Here is a 19,333-nt window from a genome sequence, read left to right as displayed (position 1 = left end):
TCAGCCAGTAAATTCAGTTCTACTGCCCAAAGGAGGAAGAACTGGGTCCAGGACTCTCTCGTGCCACTGTAATGGGGAGGTGTAAGGGGAAAGAACATAAAGGAGCCCTGGGGAAAATATCCAGGTCTCTCTTCCTAATACCAGAGAGGGAGAAAATAGAAAGGAATGCAGAAAACAGAAAAAAGCTGCTGCTACAGAGCGCACCAGGCAGAAGAGTGGCCCTCACAAGACTGCTCCCCTGTCAACTGACTACTAAGCCTGTAAACAGTCCCGCTGGTAGGTCCCAAGCTGCATAGCACCCCTTGGAGGAACCCTGATACAATCAAATTGAACTATTTGCTCAACGTTTATTTTTTCAAGGGCTGGGTTCACTTTGCAATGGCTGGATGGTGTTTCCTTTCTCAAGCCTTTCACGGCCGGGCACTGAACTTCCTAGTGGTGCCTGCAAGCAGCTGCGCTGTGGCCCAAGTGCACCGGCACCGCTGCCGCAAGCACCGGCACCGGCCCGGAGGGCAGGCCGGGCAGGCCGAGAGGACGTGCGGGGCTGCGTGCAAGCGGCCCGAGCCGAGTCCCCGCAGCCTAAAGCCGCAGCACCGAGGCTCAGCGGCTGCCAGCGCTCCTGGGGACGACCGACCGCTGCTGCTGCTGTCACCGCAGGCAGGAAGCCATGAGCCCGCCTAGCACTCTCCGCGAGGCTACACATGCGCAACTCTGACAGTCACAGACGTTGAGGAAGTTACGCAGACGCGTTCGGCGGGGGCACGCCGGGAGAGCTGGACTGTCGGTGGAGTGAGCTACGGTTAGCGGCGTTCCGGCTGCCGAGCGGCGGGGTGAGTTCTGTGTTGGGACTCGGGGGGTTGCTAATGGTTCCTCCTGGCCCCTACTTGGGGCCGCGGCCTGCCCGGCTCGGGCAGAGGCCGGGGGAGGCGGCGGCAGCCCCGGAGCCTCCCGCGTTTGCATCTCGGCCGGGCCTCATCGCCAGCCGCGAGGGACAGCCTTTGGCCGGAGGTCCTGTCCTGTCCCGACCCGGCCCCGCCCGCTCCGGGCTTGATCGCAGAGGGAGGTGGTGAAGCACGGGAGCTCGGGGACCTGTTCAGGCGGGGGGGGGAGGGGGGGGGGGGGGCGGTGGTCCGAGGTCTCTTGGAGATGGTTGGCCGGTTGGCCGGTGCGCGCCGTCGTCATGGTACCGCTTCCCTGGATACAGGGTCGAACGCGTCCTGTCCGGAGCTGTCAGAGGACCGAGACGCACGGGCTGAGAGGAGAGGAGAGGTTGCTGAAGTCCAGCTGCCTTGAATGTCTTTCTTCAAGTGATTAACAGTTTTTTCTTCCTGAATTCGATAAAAACCAAATCCCTTCAGAAGATGGACTTACCCTGAAGGCTCCAAACACTCCTGGCTCCAGGCTTGCCTTGGTAAGTCACTCCAGATGTGTTAATTTCCTAACAACTAAGATGCTTTATGTTCTGCTTCAAAGCTGAAGTGTCAAACTAAAGTGTGCAGCCCACTGTTCTCATCAGTGCTTTCACTGGCAAGTCTTATCCTGTTTCAAAGCTTTGAATTTTTTTGTTTTGGCTATTCTAAGTTGTGGTTTTGTTTTTTTTTTTATGTTGCAGTGTTTTGGAGCACAACCATTTATACACAAGACTGACTTCATGCTCTGGTGAGAAAAGTAATTTTTACAGGTTGTTCTGTTTGTCTTGCCACTTTTTCTTGTTGATTGTGGAGATTAGGGTGTAGAAGCTTTTGGGGGAGGACTCAGGGAGAGTAGACTGCTAGGTGTTTTGATGCAAGAATTTCTCATAAACAAGTTTGGGTGCCATAGTAGAAGAGAGATATGAAACTATTGTAAAGCATACTGATGAGAGCAATGAGGATGGTGAAGGGTTTGGAGGGGAAGTCTTATGAGGAGAGACTGAAGTCCTTTGTTTAGCCTCAAGAAAAGAAGGCTTAGGGGAGACCTCATCATGATCTATGGCTTCCTGATGAAGGGGAGCTAAGGAGCAAGCGCCAATCTCCTCTCTTTGGTGATCAGTGATAGAACCTGAGGGGACAGCATGAAGCTGCAACAGAGGAAGTTCAGGTTGGGTATTATGAAGAGATTCCTTACTGAGAGGGTGGTCAGGCACTGGAATAGGCTCCTCAGGGAAGTGGTCACAGCATGGAGCTGAAGAAGAATCTAGATGATGCTCTCAGTCCCATGCTCTGATTTGGCTGGCCCTGTGTTGAGCAAGGAGTTGGGATCCTTATGGGTCCCTTCCAACTCAGAAGTTTCTGTGGTTCTGTGTCTGTCTCTCTGTGTCCTCTCTGTAGTTCTGTGTCTCTGTGGTTCTGTGATTGTTGTTTTGTTTACTTGTATTTGGGCACAGTGTTCATGAGGAACTTTGTGGTTCTTTGTTGCCTTTGAGCAGAGGATGCCAGCAGACAGCAGCCACCTGCCAGACAGTAGCCAAAAGCAAGACCCTGTTACTAATTCAAGAAATAATCATCTGCATAATGGCGAAGAATTTAGAATTATACAAGAAAATGGCATTTGTAACCATGACCAGGGTAATAATACTGAAGTTCCCAACTCTGCTGACCAGTCATCCACTTCCACGACTGTTCCTTTGGAGGTGCCCAGAGGAGGACAACCCCTTTTACAGATGAACAGGCAGCAGATTCCATGTGTCTCGTACAGTGAACAGGCTGCTGAGCTCAGAGATTTAGGAGTTGAAGTCTACGACCAGGATGTGTTGGAGCAAGGAGTTCTTCAGCAAGTAGATACTGCAATTAATGAAGCTAATAAGGCAATTAAAATAGCTGAGGCGGAGAAACAATACCAGTCAGTGCTGGATGACTTAAGGTAAATTATGTCCTTTCTTACTGTTTTCTTTCTGTTACTATTTAACAAAGCTCAGTATCTCATGTTTTTAAAAGCTGGACAGTGAAAACATGTTTTGAAAGCAGTGGAGCACATGTACTCTTCTGAGTCACCCACATTTTAAAAAAGGAGAAAATACACTGCACATCAGAGCAATGCTTTGTTGCTCTAATTTGCCTAATTCAGTCATACATCAAGGCAGTAGAGCACAGCGTGTGTCCTTTTTCTGCTTTGTCTCCTGCCTTACCAAGATGAATGTCTGTTTTCTGGGCAGTGGGGAGCTGCATTATATTATTCAAAACTGTAGTGAGAAAAAGTGCCGCTTTTTCGATTCTCCAGGCTTTATGGAGTTGTCTGCTTCTGGTTATGTGCTTTCTATAACTTGAATGACTCTGCAATTGACCAGTAGAACTTTGTCTAAGATGTGTAAGATGTAAGTCTGAAAGTTGATTTTGGAGAAAACTAGCAAAGATCTAGCAGGCTTGTAGGGAGGGACTAACTAACTAAAAATGTGTGAGTAGAGTGTGGTGGAGTTGGTTCAAGTTCCCTAACATGGTGAATGCATGACTAGAGGTAAAATCAGGCAAGAGGTGGGTTTTGAGTAGTTGGCACAGGGTTCATGATAGAAGCTGCATGGTTCTACAGTATACACACAAATTTGAGCAGAAGGAAGAGAATGAAAAATGTTTGATGTTTAAGTCCCACAGTCTTGTTAAATAAAGCTTTGTGAAAAAGAAAAGTAGCAGTATGTGTCAAAAGCCAAGGAAGCAAGAACCAGAAGGTAGAAGATGTGCAAGGGGGTGGTATACCTCAAAGAAACAAAACATAAGGCTGAGAAAGGGGATGAAGTGTTGAAAGAGAATGGAGAAGGGAAGATGGCAGTGGTAGCTGCAGAGCTGGTAGAAGATGTCTTCTAGAAAATGTGGTAAAATCCAAGGTGGACCTGGAAAGAAATGTGGGACAATTTCTTCCCCCATAATTGAGGAGACGTATGTAGTGCTTTTCTTTGCATATGATGGATAAAATGGCTGTTTTGCAGGTGTAAAGAGTTTTCTTTGATATTTTTCATAATGCTTTGAGATGCTAATTTGTGTATCGTTAGGAAATATTTTGCTATTTGAATCAACAAACCTAGATCTCTTGTTTCTGATGGTAGGACAGTAACTCCTTCTTTTGTAAATGCATTCAACAGCAGAAACAAATTATATTAGGCTATAGTATGTGGTTCAACCTGAATTTCATATTGTATATGGAAACATGAAAAATAGTAGTGCACGAGTAAGGAAAGTTTAATGTGCTGTTAATTCTTTGAACTAGTCTGTCTTCCTGAAACGCTTATTTGTATCTTGTAATCTATTTGTGCAAAAGAGGTATTGTAAAGGTAAAAGCAATAAGCTTCCTTATATAATGACATAGAAATATTAAAACAGTTTTAGAAAATGAAAATGTGGGATTTCCCATTTAGACTTTTGGTTACCTTGAATGATAAAATCAAATACTATCACTTGCTTATTATCATAATCGAACTTGTAGTTTTGTGTACTAAATATTGTGGTGGTTTGTTCAGTTTCCTTGCCTTTGGAACTCCAGTATTAGCTAAATTTTGCTTAAAATTTTTTAATGATGTTCAACTTTCTAAAGTATTGAGTACTTAGAGTGTGTTTTAAATATGATGCTTATTTTAAAACTTTAGACTATTTTTAAATCTTACCTTAAATGGCCTGGAATTTCTAAATTGTCAGAATCAGGAATGTGCTTTTTTTTTTCTGGAGTTGATTGCATTGTACTAATCTTTTTGTTTTTCAGATCATGTACAACATCTCTGAAACATATCGATAAAATTATTGAGGAACTTTCACCTCAAGTTAACAACAAACATATAAGCAGAAAACTAGATTCTGTAAGACGGCAAAAATATAACAAGGTGATTAGATTACATCAATTTCCTGCTGACAGTACTTAGCTTGTGCTTTAAGTTTGGATTATGTGATATATTACTTGCTTAATTAGGTAGTTCTGAGTCAGTCTACAGTTGCTGTTCCTTCCCTTTTAAATAGTGTAATTTTCTACTAGTATATGTAAGTAATTAATGTAAAGATGGGAAAGGAAGACCTGGTTTTATCTTAATTTTTTTTTGTGTTATTCTAAGTTTCAGAGCAATCTGTAAAACTGAAGTTCCAGGACCTGATCACAAGACTGATTTACATTAATTTATTAAATGCCTCCCAGTAGTATGTGGAGATTTAGCAAAGCGTTGTTAGGGCATGATTCAATAATTGACCTAAATCTCAGTTCTCATGGTCTTCGTTTCTTACCTTGCTTTCCTTCAATCCTCTTTCACTGTCTTTATCTTTTTTTTACCAGTACACATAATTCTTTTCAGTGAGGCATTTTATCTCATTCATTTGGCAGAAACTGTTCCAGTTTTTATTCTGCCAGAGTAGTAAAGTTAAAGGAGTCTGCAGAGCAGTCTGCCAGGCATCAGGATTGTGTAAGCAATAGACTTACACAGCTGTGAATAAGAAGAAGGGGATTAAAAAAAAAAGCAAAGTTGTTGTCAGGAAGGTACCACTTTGATCAGCTCACCGTATCATAGAAATTTACCTTAATGTTTTCTCTAATGATAAATCTGACTGAGAAATTAATGAGTGGTACAAGACAGGTATTTCCTTGCAGCTGTCATACGGGGAGTGTTTTGTGATATAAAGTACTTCAGTAGCAAGCATAATACTGCATACTCAGGGCAGTAAACATTGTACTGTCCTAGTATTGGCTGGGATAGAGTTAATTTTCTTTCTAGCAGCTGGTATAGTGTTATGTTTTGAATTTAAGATGAGAATACTGTCAATAACACCCTAATATTTTAGTTGTTGCAGAGGGGTCAGTGACATTTCAGTTTCTCATTACTGGCCTACCAACAAGAGGCAGGGTGAACCCAAGAAGCTGGGAAGGGGACATGGTCAGGACAGGTGACTCAAACTGGCCAAAGAGATAGGCATTAATATTCATTACCATATGTCATGCTCAGTATATAACTGGGTGGGTTATATACTGAGAGGCACTATAGCTCTGGAATGAGCTGAGCATTGGTTCCAGATAGTGAGCAATTGTGCTGTGTGTCACTTGTTTTGTATATTCTTTTATCATTGCTACTATTCAGTATTATCTTTGTTTTCTGCCCTCTTAAACTGTCTTTTTCTCAACCCACAACTTTTACCTTTTTCTTTTCAATTCTCTTCCCCCATCCCACTGAGGGGAGAGTGAGTGAATGGCTGTGCAGTTCTTTTAGCTGCCTGCCAGGTTAAACCATGACATGTAGCACATACAAATATACTCACATTTTGTGGCTTGAAAAGTGCTACATGAAGACATGAGGAGGCTAGTGAACCATTCTTCACACACACACAAAAAAAAGGCAAGCTCATTTTGCCATGAAATTGACCTTTACTTTACTGAAGTGTTTATGCCTCTAGGTAAGGAAATATTTCCACAGAAAGGAGTTACAAATGTACAAAGTTATGATGCCTGTGTTTTTGTTTTACTGGTTGGAATTTCTGGGTTCATAAATGAAAGTTAGCGGCACCAAGGAATCACAGTGTGACCAGTAAATATACTGTTGAGGATATTGCAGTTAGATAAAAGGTGCAACAGAATTACTGTCATAGCAGTAATGAACTACACTTGTTACAGCACCTGTAATGTTGATTTTTTTTCCCCCCATTTTTTAAAAGTTATTTGGCTTTGTAGTTGTTTCTGCTAAGTTAGCTGTGATCACTCCTGAATTAACTGTGTGCAAAGATATATTAGGATGATGGACTGATTTACAATTTCAGTTTCTTTCTAACAAACCATTCCAAAACTTCTGGGATGATAAACAAATGTTAATAAATCTTCTAGATCTCTTTAGTGGCATGTTAACCATTAGCCTACTCTCGCTAATGTGCTAGGTGGGCTTCCTTTGATATGTATTCATAACATGACCTCAGAAGATGCACATAAAAATGTGAAATATACCTGTAAACAACTTGATCTTACTACACATGTATCGTAAGATTGTACACACAAAATCATGTGAGTTGGAGCACTACAGATACTGTGGTGACACTGTTTTGCACTTTTTTCTTTCAAATACAATATTGTGAATATTTGAATATGAGATTCTGGTGAAAAATATTACAAATGTAGTAGTTTAAGACTTGTTTAGAAGGATAGCAAGTTTATTAAACAGATCAAAAATTAAATGTTTTGTCTGCTTATCATTCAAGGAACAACAGCTAAAGAAGATCAAAGCAAAACAGAAGCATCTCGCAGTAATTCTTTCTGGAAGAGAGATTCTTAATACAGTAAATGTGAATGAATTTGAGAATTATGAAGGTATGGGAGAATGCTCAAAGCTCTGTTCTACTGCCTTGTTTTGTTTTGTTTGAAGCTAGTTTGCAAGATCCTTGCCAATAAGGAAATTAATTTCAGTGGTTTACTTTGAATGAGAGAGCTAAGCACACTTATTCACTGCACCTGCAGAACTGCAGATCTTGGCATATTCATGTGGGAAGTTTTAAAAAATGGATGTTAATCCATGTTCAGCTCCGTAGGGATGACTGAGCCACATTAGCGTATTGGGCTTAATAAATTGGAAATCCTAAGATTTTTTTCATGGCTAATTTGATAAAGATGACTAACATCATGATTGAATTACATTTTATATGCTGGATGCTATCAATCCACATTAACAAAATTGTTTTTTCTTACTGTTGGGAAGTATCACTAGAAATGGAAGGGGGGGAAGTGCTTCTCTTTTTCAGGCTGCCCTGTGATTTTTAAAGAAGATAAAAATGAGGCTTCTTCCAAAGCAGGTTATTTGTTCTCTTAGTGTTTCACTTTCTCAATTGCTGTCTGCAAGCTGAGCTTGAATTTCGTAGCTCGAGCTTGGCTGTGTGTTAGTCACAGTCATTAATCTGCAGTATTCTGCAGCTGCAGTATTCTGCAGGACAGATTTGGACCCCATTAACATCTGTGCATCACCTTTGAGTTAGATTGTTGTTTGCAGAGGAGTAAACTTTGTGCTATTTGTCCTTTAAATATTTGGCTGGAATGGATTCCAGATCTCACAGAGCTCATGCTTCTGCAAGGAGAGAAATCAAAAATCTCAGCAAGCTCTTTTTGGTAGTATCTTTAATCTTTTTTTTTTTTTTTTTTTGAATGGGTTCTTGCAGTAAAACTCATGCACCCAGTGTGATGAAAAGCAACTAGGAAGTGAATGGAGCCCAGGGCAGAAGAAGCGGCATTAAGCAGTTCCAGTAGTTTTGAGAAACTGAGGGGCAGGAGGGAGAGAAGTTTCATGCCTGATGCATCATCATTACTTGTTAAACATGTTTTGGTGATAAATAGTGTTTTAAATGGGGCCATATACTGTAGCATGCTGTGCTGGCAATTCTGGTACAGCTCTTAGGAAATTTTGGACCCTAATACTTTTCAGGCTGGAATTTCCCTTCAGCTTCCTGAATTCTAGAGCTTTTCTCCTCCTTTAGTTTCAAACACCAATTACAGTTTGTATTGATATGTATAATAACTGTGTAGGTAGTTTAACTGAAGTGCTCTTATGACAGTGTGCTGTGCAGCCAATCTGACTTTGAAAGTTGTAATCATGGAATAGGAAGATGGGTTTTGGTTTTTTCTTTTTCAAGCATGTAGGAAATGGTTTTTGGTTTTAGAAAAGTCAAAAAACAGTTTTTTATGGTTTTAGATCAAATTTCAAGGTCATGAGTAGGACTGAGAAGTCAGTAACTGAAATGGAGATGTTGCTGCATGTGGGAGTGCAGTGGCTTCTTGGCGCTGAACATGGATGACAGCAGAGGGAACACATTAGAGTTCATGTGCCATGGGGAACTAATTTTTTGGTAGTTCTTGCTGCTGTGTGTTGTTTCAGATGTATGTGCATTTTGATATGTGTAATGTTTCCTATATGAAGGAGTTTAAAGTAAAAGTTACAGTTTGACTTTTTTGGCCCTCTGCTTTGACTTTTTTGAACTTCAAGTACTGTGTGTGATGATAATTTGGACTTTAACATTGCACATAAAAGCTGAACTGTGCATATATAAAGGTTGGGGGCATGTGAGGGAACAAAGCTCCTTTGTTGTTGTGTTATTAAGAAAGTGTTAAAGGCATGCTGGATGTTCTGACTTTTGTTGTAGAACCTGGGCCATCATGTCTGGGCAGTATGCTTATGCCTGCTCAGGAAACAGAGTGGGAAGAGCTTATTCGCACTGGCCAGATGACGCCATTTGGAAGTAAAACACCTCAGAAGCCGCAGAAGACGGTGAATAAAAAAGTATTTCTAAGTGAAACAGTTGGTTTTGACAAGTACTTAGCAGACCAAGCTAAGCTGTCATCTGAAAGAAAGAAGTTATCACTTAAAAAAAGAGCAAAGAAGGAAGCACAAGCCAAAAATGTTCAGTGCATTCGTCCTGCATCTACTAAAGAGAAAAAAAGGGATAAAGCCCTGTCAAAAACGAGTAAGTGCTTAAAAAAACACAGGAGAGAACTTCAGAAGCATGCCCTTCACATTCAGCCAATGGCAGAGATTCCAAAAGCAAAGAAGTATCCTGAGGCAAAGAAGTTCAGACATGAGCAAGGCAATGACAGTGGTGACCCTGAGTATGTACCTGATGATACAGATACAGAAGAGGAGGAAGAGCAGGAATCTTCTCGTGCTGAGACGTCTGATTATGAGATCAGCAAGTTGTCCAGAAAAAGAAAACATTTGACTAAGAGGCGTTCTAAAGAGGCTGAAGATGATGCTGACTTCTATCCAAGCACTGAGGAAGAAGAGTGTGTGGTGGAAAAGCACCAAGCAAAGAGATGGAGAGATGATGGAGATGAAGACTATTATAAACGGAGACTACGGTTAGTCCTAGACATTTTTATTAGTACCATTGGTGTTGAACATGCAGAGGGCAATGTCTGTAATACATTGCTAGGAATTGAAGTAAGGAAAACAGGATAGAATCGGCATGGTTTTCCAAAAGGAGCCAGACATACCTCTTAGGTCCTTCCGTAATAAGCTATTTATTTATCAGTGTATGTTTGTTGTTTGCAGAACCATGGATGTGCCTAAAATTGGATATATATACCACAACGTAATACTTGGCAGCTTTTCTACTGAAGTACTGCCTTTGTCTATAGATCACCTACCTTTCAAAAGAAAAAAAAAAGCCTGTTTAATCGGAAAATTAGATTGCAGACAGAAAACGCCTTCCCTCTTCAAAGGGACAGCGCTTTTCCATTCAGAAAACTTTGGTTTGGGATGGGTGAGATGCTTAGTTTTCAGTTTTAAATAATTAACTGCTAGTCAAGAAAAAATAATTTGAATAAATAATAGTTGCATACTAATTTTGTCTAATCTGTGTATTGAAAACTGAGGAAATTACTTACAGTTTGTATAGCCAACAGGCTTATTTTAAAAATAGATGCTAAAAGTATATTAGGAATTTAAACTTGTACCTGTATATATGTAAAAATACATACTGGAAAGGACAATATAGGTATTGTTTGATTAGTAGCATGAGATATATCTTGTGTAGTTTATATTAGAAGACCTAAATAATGAAGATTGGACACTGCTGTCAAGTCTAAAGGTGCTCTGTTTGCAGCGATTTTCCTCTCTTTGTTCTTACCTTCACTCTTGTCAAGAAAATCTTTACCTAAAAAGGTTGTGACAGTGGTGGTAGTAATGGTGTGTGCTTTCTATTGCTATGATGACTTAAGGTTGTAAACTAAGTGAGTCTTCTAAGGAGAATTTAGTACATTAAGTGAGGAAATGCAGCTAAGAACACAAGTTATTTTTGAAAATGGCAGCTGAACCACCTTGCGCCAATCAGTGATTTATGAAATTGTATAATGTGTGTGTTGATCTCTCTGTAGCTACAGTATACTGGTGAGATGTTTTCTCTACACATAGCAGAGCTCCTAACAATACGACTGAGTATGTTTCTAGTTTCACAACTGCCTGGAAAATACTTTGCTGGGCCGACAAAGTGGGGTGTAATTTCTTAAGCTAATAAACACTAACTAGATGTGCCAGTGAAGTGAAGAGACATTTCTACACATACTGGGAGTCAAAAGATCAAAATCACTAGAATGGTTATTTTAATTGTTCTCTAACGGCATGTCATCTCTCTTCTGGTATAAGTGTTGAGCTTCATATAATCAGCTTGTTGGTGGCATGCTTACTTTTAATTACCTTTAGTGAATGTCCATCAAGTAGTTTCATAGTCCTCTAGAAAATCATGGATTCCAGTTTGAAAACAGATGCTTTAGAGTAAAGAATACGTATTAGGACTGTCATTGGTGGGTGACAAGTTATAAGATATAGGATAGGCACTCTCTTAACACTTGGGAGACTTAAATTTTACAGTTCTGTGAAAATACAGAATCTTACAGGTGGAATGAAGCTGTATTGGGGTAGAGGTCAAAAAGTAGAGGTATAAACACCATTTGCTGTTTGGTGAGAGCCTGACTTGGTGTTGAGGAAGTGATATGTTCTGGTAGCAGGGGTACTCACAGTTGTAGAAATACAGACAGCAAAACCTCAGACAGGATGAGCCCAACTTCACTTTTATATCCCAAGTTACAAAGGCAGATTGGAATCAGATATGGTGCAATAGGTCTGCAATCCCAGGATGCTGCTTTTCAAAGTTAAAGCATAGTTTATTGCTTTTAAATAGGAGATTTTGACAAGAGCCTGATCTGAACAATGTCCAAAGGGTCAAAAAGAAATATGTTTTTTATTGGATGCATTAACAGAAATTAATTGTACTTAATTGGTAAAATATTTACTGTTTTATTAAATAAAACTGTACTCTTCACATTTAAATTAGACCAATATTAAATCATTTTTAATTTAGTGTTTTCATCAGGAGTAATTTATTTTGATTGAAAGTTTTAATATGATTCACAGTTTAAATTCATTCTAACACGTTTTTTAATAACGTTAAGATTGTGACAATTTATCCTTAGCAAAGTCATATCATAGACCACATTTCTTTTGGTTACTAAAGTTACAATAAAAGCTTAAATGAATTTTAGAAATATCAATAACTGTAATTGCTACCAAAACACTACATCTCTTAAAAATTTCATAGCTACAGTTATTGTGGCTGTTAAGCTGCAGCTGTCCACATTGACGTTTTTATGCTGACACCCCCAGGTAATCTTCATTATGGGAAATGCCATGAGAAAATAAAATGTAGTGAATTAAGAAACATATTAAGAATGCTATAGAAATGCTGTTATTTGCTTACATTTATGTTTTGTTTCATGTCAGTTTTACTTTTGAATGCAAACAAATGGGTGAGATTATGGTATATTTTACTCCTGAGAGAGGCAGGGGAAAATCCTTTAGGATTACTTTAGTCTTCTGAACATCTAGTTTTGTGCTTGGTGCCGGATCCAGTCCTACACTATTAAAGATTGAAAATTAGTTTCCTTAACATTAAAACTTTTCAGAGATGGGACTTGAAGAGATTGGTCTGTGTTAAGGGGAAACTATGATGATGTTGTTAAAGCATGATAATGAGCTAACTGCAGGACTGCAAAGCGTCAGAACAGGAGCTGGTGTTCTGCACAGTAAACAGGGCAGGTGGGAGAGGCCTCAGCTCTTTCCTTCTAGAGGCTACTTGGGGTGGTCAGCCTAGTCACTCAAAGCAAGATGTCACCAGTGGAATGTGAAAAAGTAAAAGTTAGCTATACAGAATTAGCTTGCTGTCTTGGTAATTTCCCTTGCATGGGTATTGCCTTGCCTTTCTCTAGTTCCTGCAACTGGAAACATGTTGCTGTGCAGACACAGAGGGGAAAAAAATTCTTTTGTTCAGAGAAGGTTAATGCCTAAGGTGAATCATAGCTTGCAAGAATGCTGAACAGTATCAAGGAACATCAGGGTTATGGAGAGTAAAGTAAATAAGTAGGATACCGTCAAACAGCTAGAAAGGAAGTTTAGGATTCAGATGTAGCTTTATCATTCCCAACTGTCCTTCATACTGGCTACTACCAACTGAACCCAGAAGTTTAGGTAATTGGTCTTTAGGAGGGTGTAGAAGGACTTAATTCCCATCAACAAGTATATATTATCGATGTCTATTTTGTCGTACTCAGCAGTGACCATCTTGGTCTAGAAGTGTTCAAAATTAGTGCTAGTGAAATCTTAATCTGTTGCCTCCTGCCTGGTGGAATGGTCAGGTCATGGTTTTCACTTAGACTCACAAACTAAAAGTAATCTTTTATGTAGATAAAGGTGCATAGGAAATAAACATTTTCTTTGTTGTATTATTTTCAAGACTTTGCAAATGTGGAAACTAACTTAGCAAGATTTTTTTTTCATATTAATCAAGTCTTCCTTTGCATGTATTAAGATGCAAAATGGAAGCATAATCAAGTAATTTTTGCTTCTTAAAATGTAGGTAGTTCCTATGTTACTGCGTTAGGGATTTCAGTAATGTATCTGCATAAGGTAAGAGCTTGGAGTCAAAACCAAAACCAGTCTGCCTGCTGCTTGAAGGAAGGAATTGCGTGTTGTGTTATGAGAGGTGCCATATCTGTGTGTTGGTGTGTATTATGTGTAGTTTCTGGAGTACAGTTGTCTGAATTCTGCGATTGCTGTCAAGTGTTTGGAGGCAAGCCTAGAAAAACGACTTCTTTCCATGTCTCCCAAGTGACATCCAATCAGCTGCATAGCTGGTAGTTGTGGCTGTCAGTGCATAAAGCAGTTGATGCAAAGAATCAAACAAAAAATAAAATCCTTTTAAAATCATGTTATTTTTCTCAGATCAGTTTTCATATGCTAGCTTTCTTTGAAGTATCTGATTGACTGAATCTCTTGATGTTTGAGTTATAAATTAAAAAAGGATTACATATTACCTTTCCTGAAAGATACTTTCTTAAAGCATCCTAACTGCTCTTTAAAATGACAAAGACAAGACACAAATGAAGATATATTTTGGCTCACTTGCTGAGTACACCTTTCATTCTACGCTCAAGTGTGTAATTGTCTACATCAGTCTTAATTTACTTATGGAGACTTGTGGTACTAACTGCATGTATTTCATCTGTTAGGACATACCAATTAAATCCACCCATATAGACCATAAAAAGTTAGATCAGAAAAGTAATGCTGAATGCTTCAATTTAGCAAATTACAATAATCTGTAAGGGATTCTTAGCTGTATAAAATAGAAAACATATTGTGCTCCACAAATGCAAACTACATTAAGGACTCAGCTTGGTTCCTGACTGTATATTTTTTAAAAAAATCAAATTGTGCTCATTACTGTTTTGGATGCAGAATTTCTTTCAAGGGTATTGCAATAAGTGGGAAATGGGCTTAGTATCTGAAAGGATGCTCGTATTAAGAAAGATTTAATTATATGATATATGGCTTTCATACTGCACTCTCATGATATGTCAGTGACTGTGCATGGCACAAAATAGATTTCTCAGAGGTCATGCATTTAGGCTCAAGAGACCTTAGTGATATAGTAAAACCTGTATGCCTAAACAATCAGAAAATACTAATGATGTTTAACTGAAGTATGTAAGCAATATATTCTTGCAGAAAATAATAGCAGTTACAAGGTGTAGTGCCTAAATTCCTGGACAGCTAGCAGCTGATCTCAGAAACATTTCTTGGTTGTTTCTGGACTGTTTTTTCTAATGTACGCTAGAGGGCAATCTGTTTCTTCCCAGGGGAGACTGAAGCTCCAGTGTTGACTAGTGGCGATTCATACTGGAATATAGAATTAGAAGTAAATTCTTGTACAATTGATTGCCCTGCTTGAGTTTAATACGGATTCTTTACCTAGCTGTCGCTTTGGAAGCTTTGTAATCTGCAGTTGCTTTGATTTTTAGAGTGGTAAAGAGGAGTTTTCTCCCTAAGTCTGAGTCTTGTCATATTCTAGTCAGATAAAATAATCAAGTTCTGACATGTCTCAGTGCCAGTAATGGCACAGTCTAGAGCAATGGCTGTCAGGATTTGTCAGTTTGAATTGTTAATCTTTTTCTGGAAGAATAACTGACCATTTGTGCCTGATAGACCAACATTATAGTACTGAACAAAACCAAATGTGTTTTAATGCTATGCCTCTAGAATGTATCGTATCTGCCTGCTAGACTCCAGAGTATCAATATTATTTCCCTAAATCAAACAGTTAACAGACTGCTCATCTAAGATAAAATTTTCCATTCCTGTATTAGGGTAGATATATGAAAGTATCTATGGGGGAAACTTTGATATTTATGTATGTTAAGTAAGTTCTTTTTTATGAATTAATTGGATGCATGATTTCATGTAACAAATTAAGAACAATCCAATAATAAACACTAGCAACTCATAATTTTTTAATCAGAAAACTGAAGACTATCTTTATCTTGGTTTGTTGGGTTTTATTTCCCTACATATGCTGTTTTTCCCTCCGCCTCAATTTTTGCTTCTGAAGATTTCCTGACTTAACAGTGAAGCTGGCTCCATAACCCTGTGCAGTGTTGTGTTTTCTTAATTATTCAGCATAATCCTTTTTGGCAGTTAATGTAACTTGTGTATATTTGGAGATGGTGATGTTTATTTTCACTTAACCAAACACCACCATAGTTCCAAGGTCGTGACTGGGCCCATAAAGACAGACTAAGTATTTTCCCAAAAATATAAATATACAGGTGAAAACCTCATCTAGAAACCTGTCATAATTAGCTTGCTTTCATGAAAAAGGTTATATTATTGTGATGTTTTTCTATGGAGCGTTGAACTACTTCCCTATTCTTTTGTTCTTAACCCAAGTCTTTTAAAAAATAAATAGATAAATTGCCAGAGACACAGAACCTTTGGTTGGAAGTTCCATGTTTCACTGAAGTAGGTGGCCGGAAGGCAAGAGGAATGCTATTAATGCTGCCACTGGAGAAAACACAGTTTGGGCTTAAGTCCATATTTTCCTTGGATATTAAAGATGCTTTGGTACTTTTTCAAGGTGGGGGTGGGGAGGAGAACAATGGGACAGGAAGGTAATTCTCTCACCTGCCTAGAGCCCAAGTAAGGTTAGGCTGCAGACCACAACTCACAACTCACTCTTTAATTTTAAAACCTCAGAAAACTTATTCTCCCAACAGTGACTGCTTAACAGATTTAGAGCACATCACTCCAAAGATGGTGATGTTTCCAGCTGAGTCCTCTATATAAAATCTATACACTGCAGCACATTTCTCTAGGTGAAGGAAGTATTTGGTTAAATTACAAAATACCTTTGGAATGCCTAAGCTTTATTGATATTTGTGTGTGTGTTTTAATGGAGATTCAGATGTTAACTTTTAATTCCATTATGTTAGAATTTCTGTCTATGAAAATCGTTATTAGCCGTATTTGAAGACTTAGAAGTAAATAGTCAGGAGTGTGTGTGCCTGTGAATGTGTCAGGTATTTTGAGCATTTAGTTGTCATAATTCTGTTCTCCAAAGGATTGCTATTTAAATTACAGCATCAGAGAATGCATTTTTGTTGGCTTTTTACCTGATCAAAATTTGTTCTAATATCGTATCTTTTCAATGCATGAATTGACTATTGGCTCTTCCTGTCACTCTAGGAAATGGCAAAAAAATCGTTTGAAGGACAAAGAACATAAAACAGCTGAGGAACTTTCTGAAGAAAGTGACACTGAATTTGAAAATGGTTTCAAAATACCAGGATTTCTCTTCAAAAAGCTTTTCAAGTATGTATTGTCTACTTTATTTTAATATTATACTGCTGTATGCTGTAATATTAGTAGTAACAATAATGGTAATTTTTGGATGTCTTTTGCTGTAACTTCTTGAATAATATCTCAACTTTTTCTTTAGTTGTTTCTGTAGGATTAATTTAAAAATCTCTAGGATCGATTCTCAAAGAAACTAATTTATTACAAGCACAAAATGCAATTCCATGAAAATACAGGTGATAAGTGGCTGATGTGAATATTGTGAATATGTGTTAGCTAAACTACAAAATGAGAAACTCTCCTTGTCTGTTTTTATAAATGCTTTCTTTTTAATTCAGTGTGGAGTGGTAAATTAACTTAATTTTGAAGAATAAAATGTTGGCAAGTTGTGATAAATGAAAACAAGAAATGTAGGTGTTTCTATGATTGAGTGGAGTTAGTGAAATTTTCTGCCAGGAAAATGAATAGACGTTTTTTTCTTTAAATAACTACTACAAGTCTTCTCAAAGTAACTGCTTTTAGTTATGTTATGAAATAGTCTTGAATTTTTTGCCCAGTAAAATTTTAAAATATGGAGAGTGCATTCTTCATTCCTTCAGTAGATGGAAAACCCTCTACAACTCATTCTTTAGTTATTTAATGCTGAATTACAGATTTGGACATGACTGCTCAGTTTCAGATTTTTTGAGACCACGGTGTCTAATGACATTTTGAAATTCATCTCAGAAAGCTTTTTACAAAAGGCAATCCAAACAACCTAGCAGCTGACAAGTTAACATCATCAATAATCTCTCCCTTAACTTTCATGCCTAATAGGCTTGGACTCATTTTTATTGGCAACATTTCCTGCAGCAGGAAAAACATCTCTTTCAAAAGCTAACTCTAAAATCTTATAATTAGTGTAGTAGAAAGCCCTGGTTTATAATGGGGATGCGTGGTATCCCTTCCAACAGGACCACTTAGTCTTAACCTCAAGGAAATTATTACTGTTGTCCTGCAGTTCCTCAGAAGGAAAGCACTAGCTCTGAAATGGAATCGAATTAATGATTTGGTTGCCAGGACCATGCATAGCCAATATGTGGTCTCCAGTTGTTTATGCAAAGAACTGCAGAAGTAATCATCCTGAGAACGGATGTGTGGTCTGAGCAACTTGAGGGGCATTGAAATGAGGCAGACAACTACAAATTAATCTTAGAGATATCAGCCTCACTAATGAAGGGTATCCCTGCAAGCATGAGTCAGTTGGCAAAACTTCCTAAGTGGTTAGAAAGATCAATTGAGTTGAATGATTCATCTGACTTGTAACTTAAATGCTGAAATCTCCAATGTAGGAAAGCCCATAGTCAGTAGGCATTACACTTCGAGTTCAGAGCAGGTTCAGTGCAAAATGTGGAAGTATATCGACCCAAGGAGGTGTGTCACTGCTTAGTGGTCTTCTGCATAGCTGAATTACAAAGAAATTAGCTCACACTAGAAATAGTAGACACTTAAATTCATTCTTTGGTAAAGCTGTTTAAGTGGACAGTCTGCTTCTTCCTTCTATACTTGTCTGATTTGAGGAACATTGAACAGGAATACCATTGGTGCTGCTGTGGAACAAAATCAAATGGTGAGCAAGAGTGACTTACAAACATTGCCTTACACTGTCTGCACTTAACCTGAAAGAATGCTCTGTATATAAACAAGAAATCTGGTTGCTTCATTACCTGCTTTCAGTGAGTGATTTCCCTGATGTATCTGAGATGCAATTTTGTCTCAGCAGCAATGCAGCTAAACTCTGCTAGCTAGAGGATGCATTGCACAGCATGAATGCTCACGTGAAATACAGTCCAAACATAACTATTTTGGAAGACCAGACAGCATTTTGATTTTACTGCCACAGTAATTATTTCTTGGGGGGCAGAAACACAAAAATTGGTGCAATGAAAGCGTAAGATGAAGGAATTGGTTATCTCTCCATATAACCATAAAAAATTGGGAGAGTTTTTTTTGTTTAGCACAGTTGAAATGATTGCATGTTTATATAAACGCACAAAGAATGCACCTACATCTTTTCCATTTTTAGGTAACCTTGGAAGAGAATTTTTCATAGATTTATTTCTCTACTGTGAAACTTTCTCAGAACAAGGGAGAGGGAGAAAGATGCTTATAAATGTATCTAGCTTTTAAGCACTGGATGTAATCCTAAGGAATAATACAAAATAGTGTCAGGAAGATCTCGAATGGTTGTCTTCTGAAGAGATGTGCTAGACATTAGTCTGGGGGAACAGCTGCTGCTGAAATTGGGATTCTCTCTGATTCTTTAGTATTTCCATCAGAACACATTTCTCTGTAAAATTTAGTAATGGTAGCATCTTAACCCAATTACAGCTAATACTGCAAACTCTTTCATAGCTGCTTTTAGGTTGCTGCATTTTTAAGGTGAATTAATTTCTAATAAAAGGAGTTTTTTAATGTTGTCTTGGTATAATGCATTTGAGACACCACCAGATAGTATGATGTCTGAACCATTAGGTGTGTTCTTTTGTGATCATTTTCTAACTACTCAAGCCTGTCTCTGTTTAGCATTCTGTAAATCCATGCAGAACTCATCATAAATTGGTTTTAGAAGAACTTTGTAGACACTAGTGTCATTAGTTGTCAGTAGTCTTAAATATTATTTCTTCAAAGAATGAAACAGAATTTTGAAATTCACATGAGATGGTGCCCTAAAACAAACAATCCGTATTTTGCAAGAAAATGTTT

General features: G+C 38.5%; 1 protein-coding gene across 1 annotated transcript in view; it reads left to right on the top strand.

The window, feature by feature from the left end:
* Positions 1-2,410: 2,410 nt before the first annotated feature.
* Positions 2,411-19,333, top strand: part of ERCC6 (ERCC excision repair 6, chromatin remodeling factor) — a gene marked incomplete at its 5' end in the record, with an annotated part of 41,307 nt that continues 24,384 nt past the window's right edge. The window contains 5 exons of the mRNA XM_084264693.1: positions 2,411-2,841; positions 4,666-4,783; positions 7,125-7,233; positions 9,051-9,762; positions 16,478-16,603. Coding sequence (XP_084120819.1) covers positions 2,411-2,841; positions 4,666-4,783; positions 7,125-7,233; positions 9,051-9,762; positions 16,478-16,603 — 1,496 coding nt within the window. The remainder of the gene's footprint in view (positions 2,842-4,665; positions 4,784-7,124; positions 7,234-9,050; positions 9,763-16,477; positions 16,604-19,333) is intronic.

Source organism: Gallinula chloropus (assembly GCF_964237585.1).
Source record: "Gallinula chloropus genome assembly, chromosome: 5".
Lineage (NCBI taxonomy): Eukaryota > Metazoa > Chordata > Aves > Gruiformes > Rallidae > Gallinula > Gallinula chloropus.
This window is presented reverse-complemented; position numbering and strand designations above follow the sequence as displayed.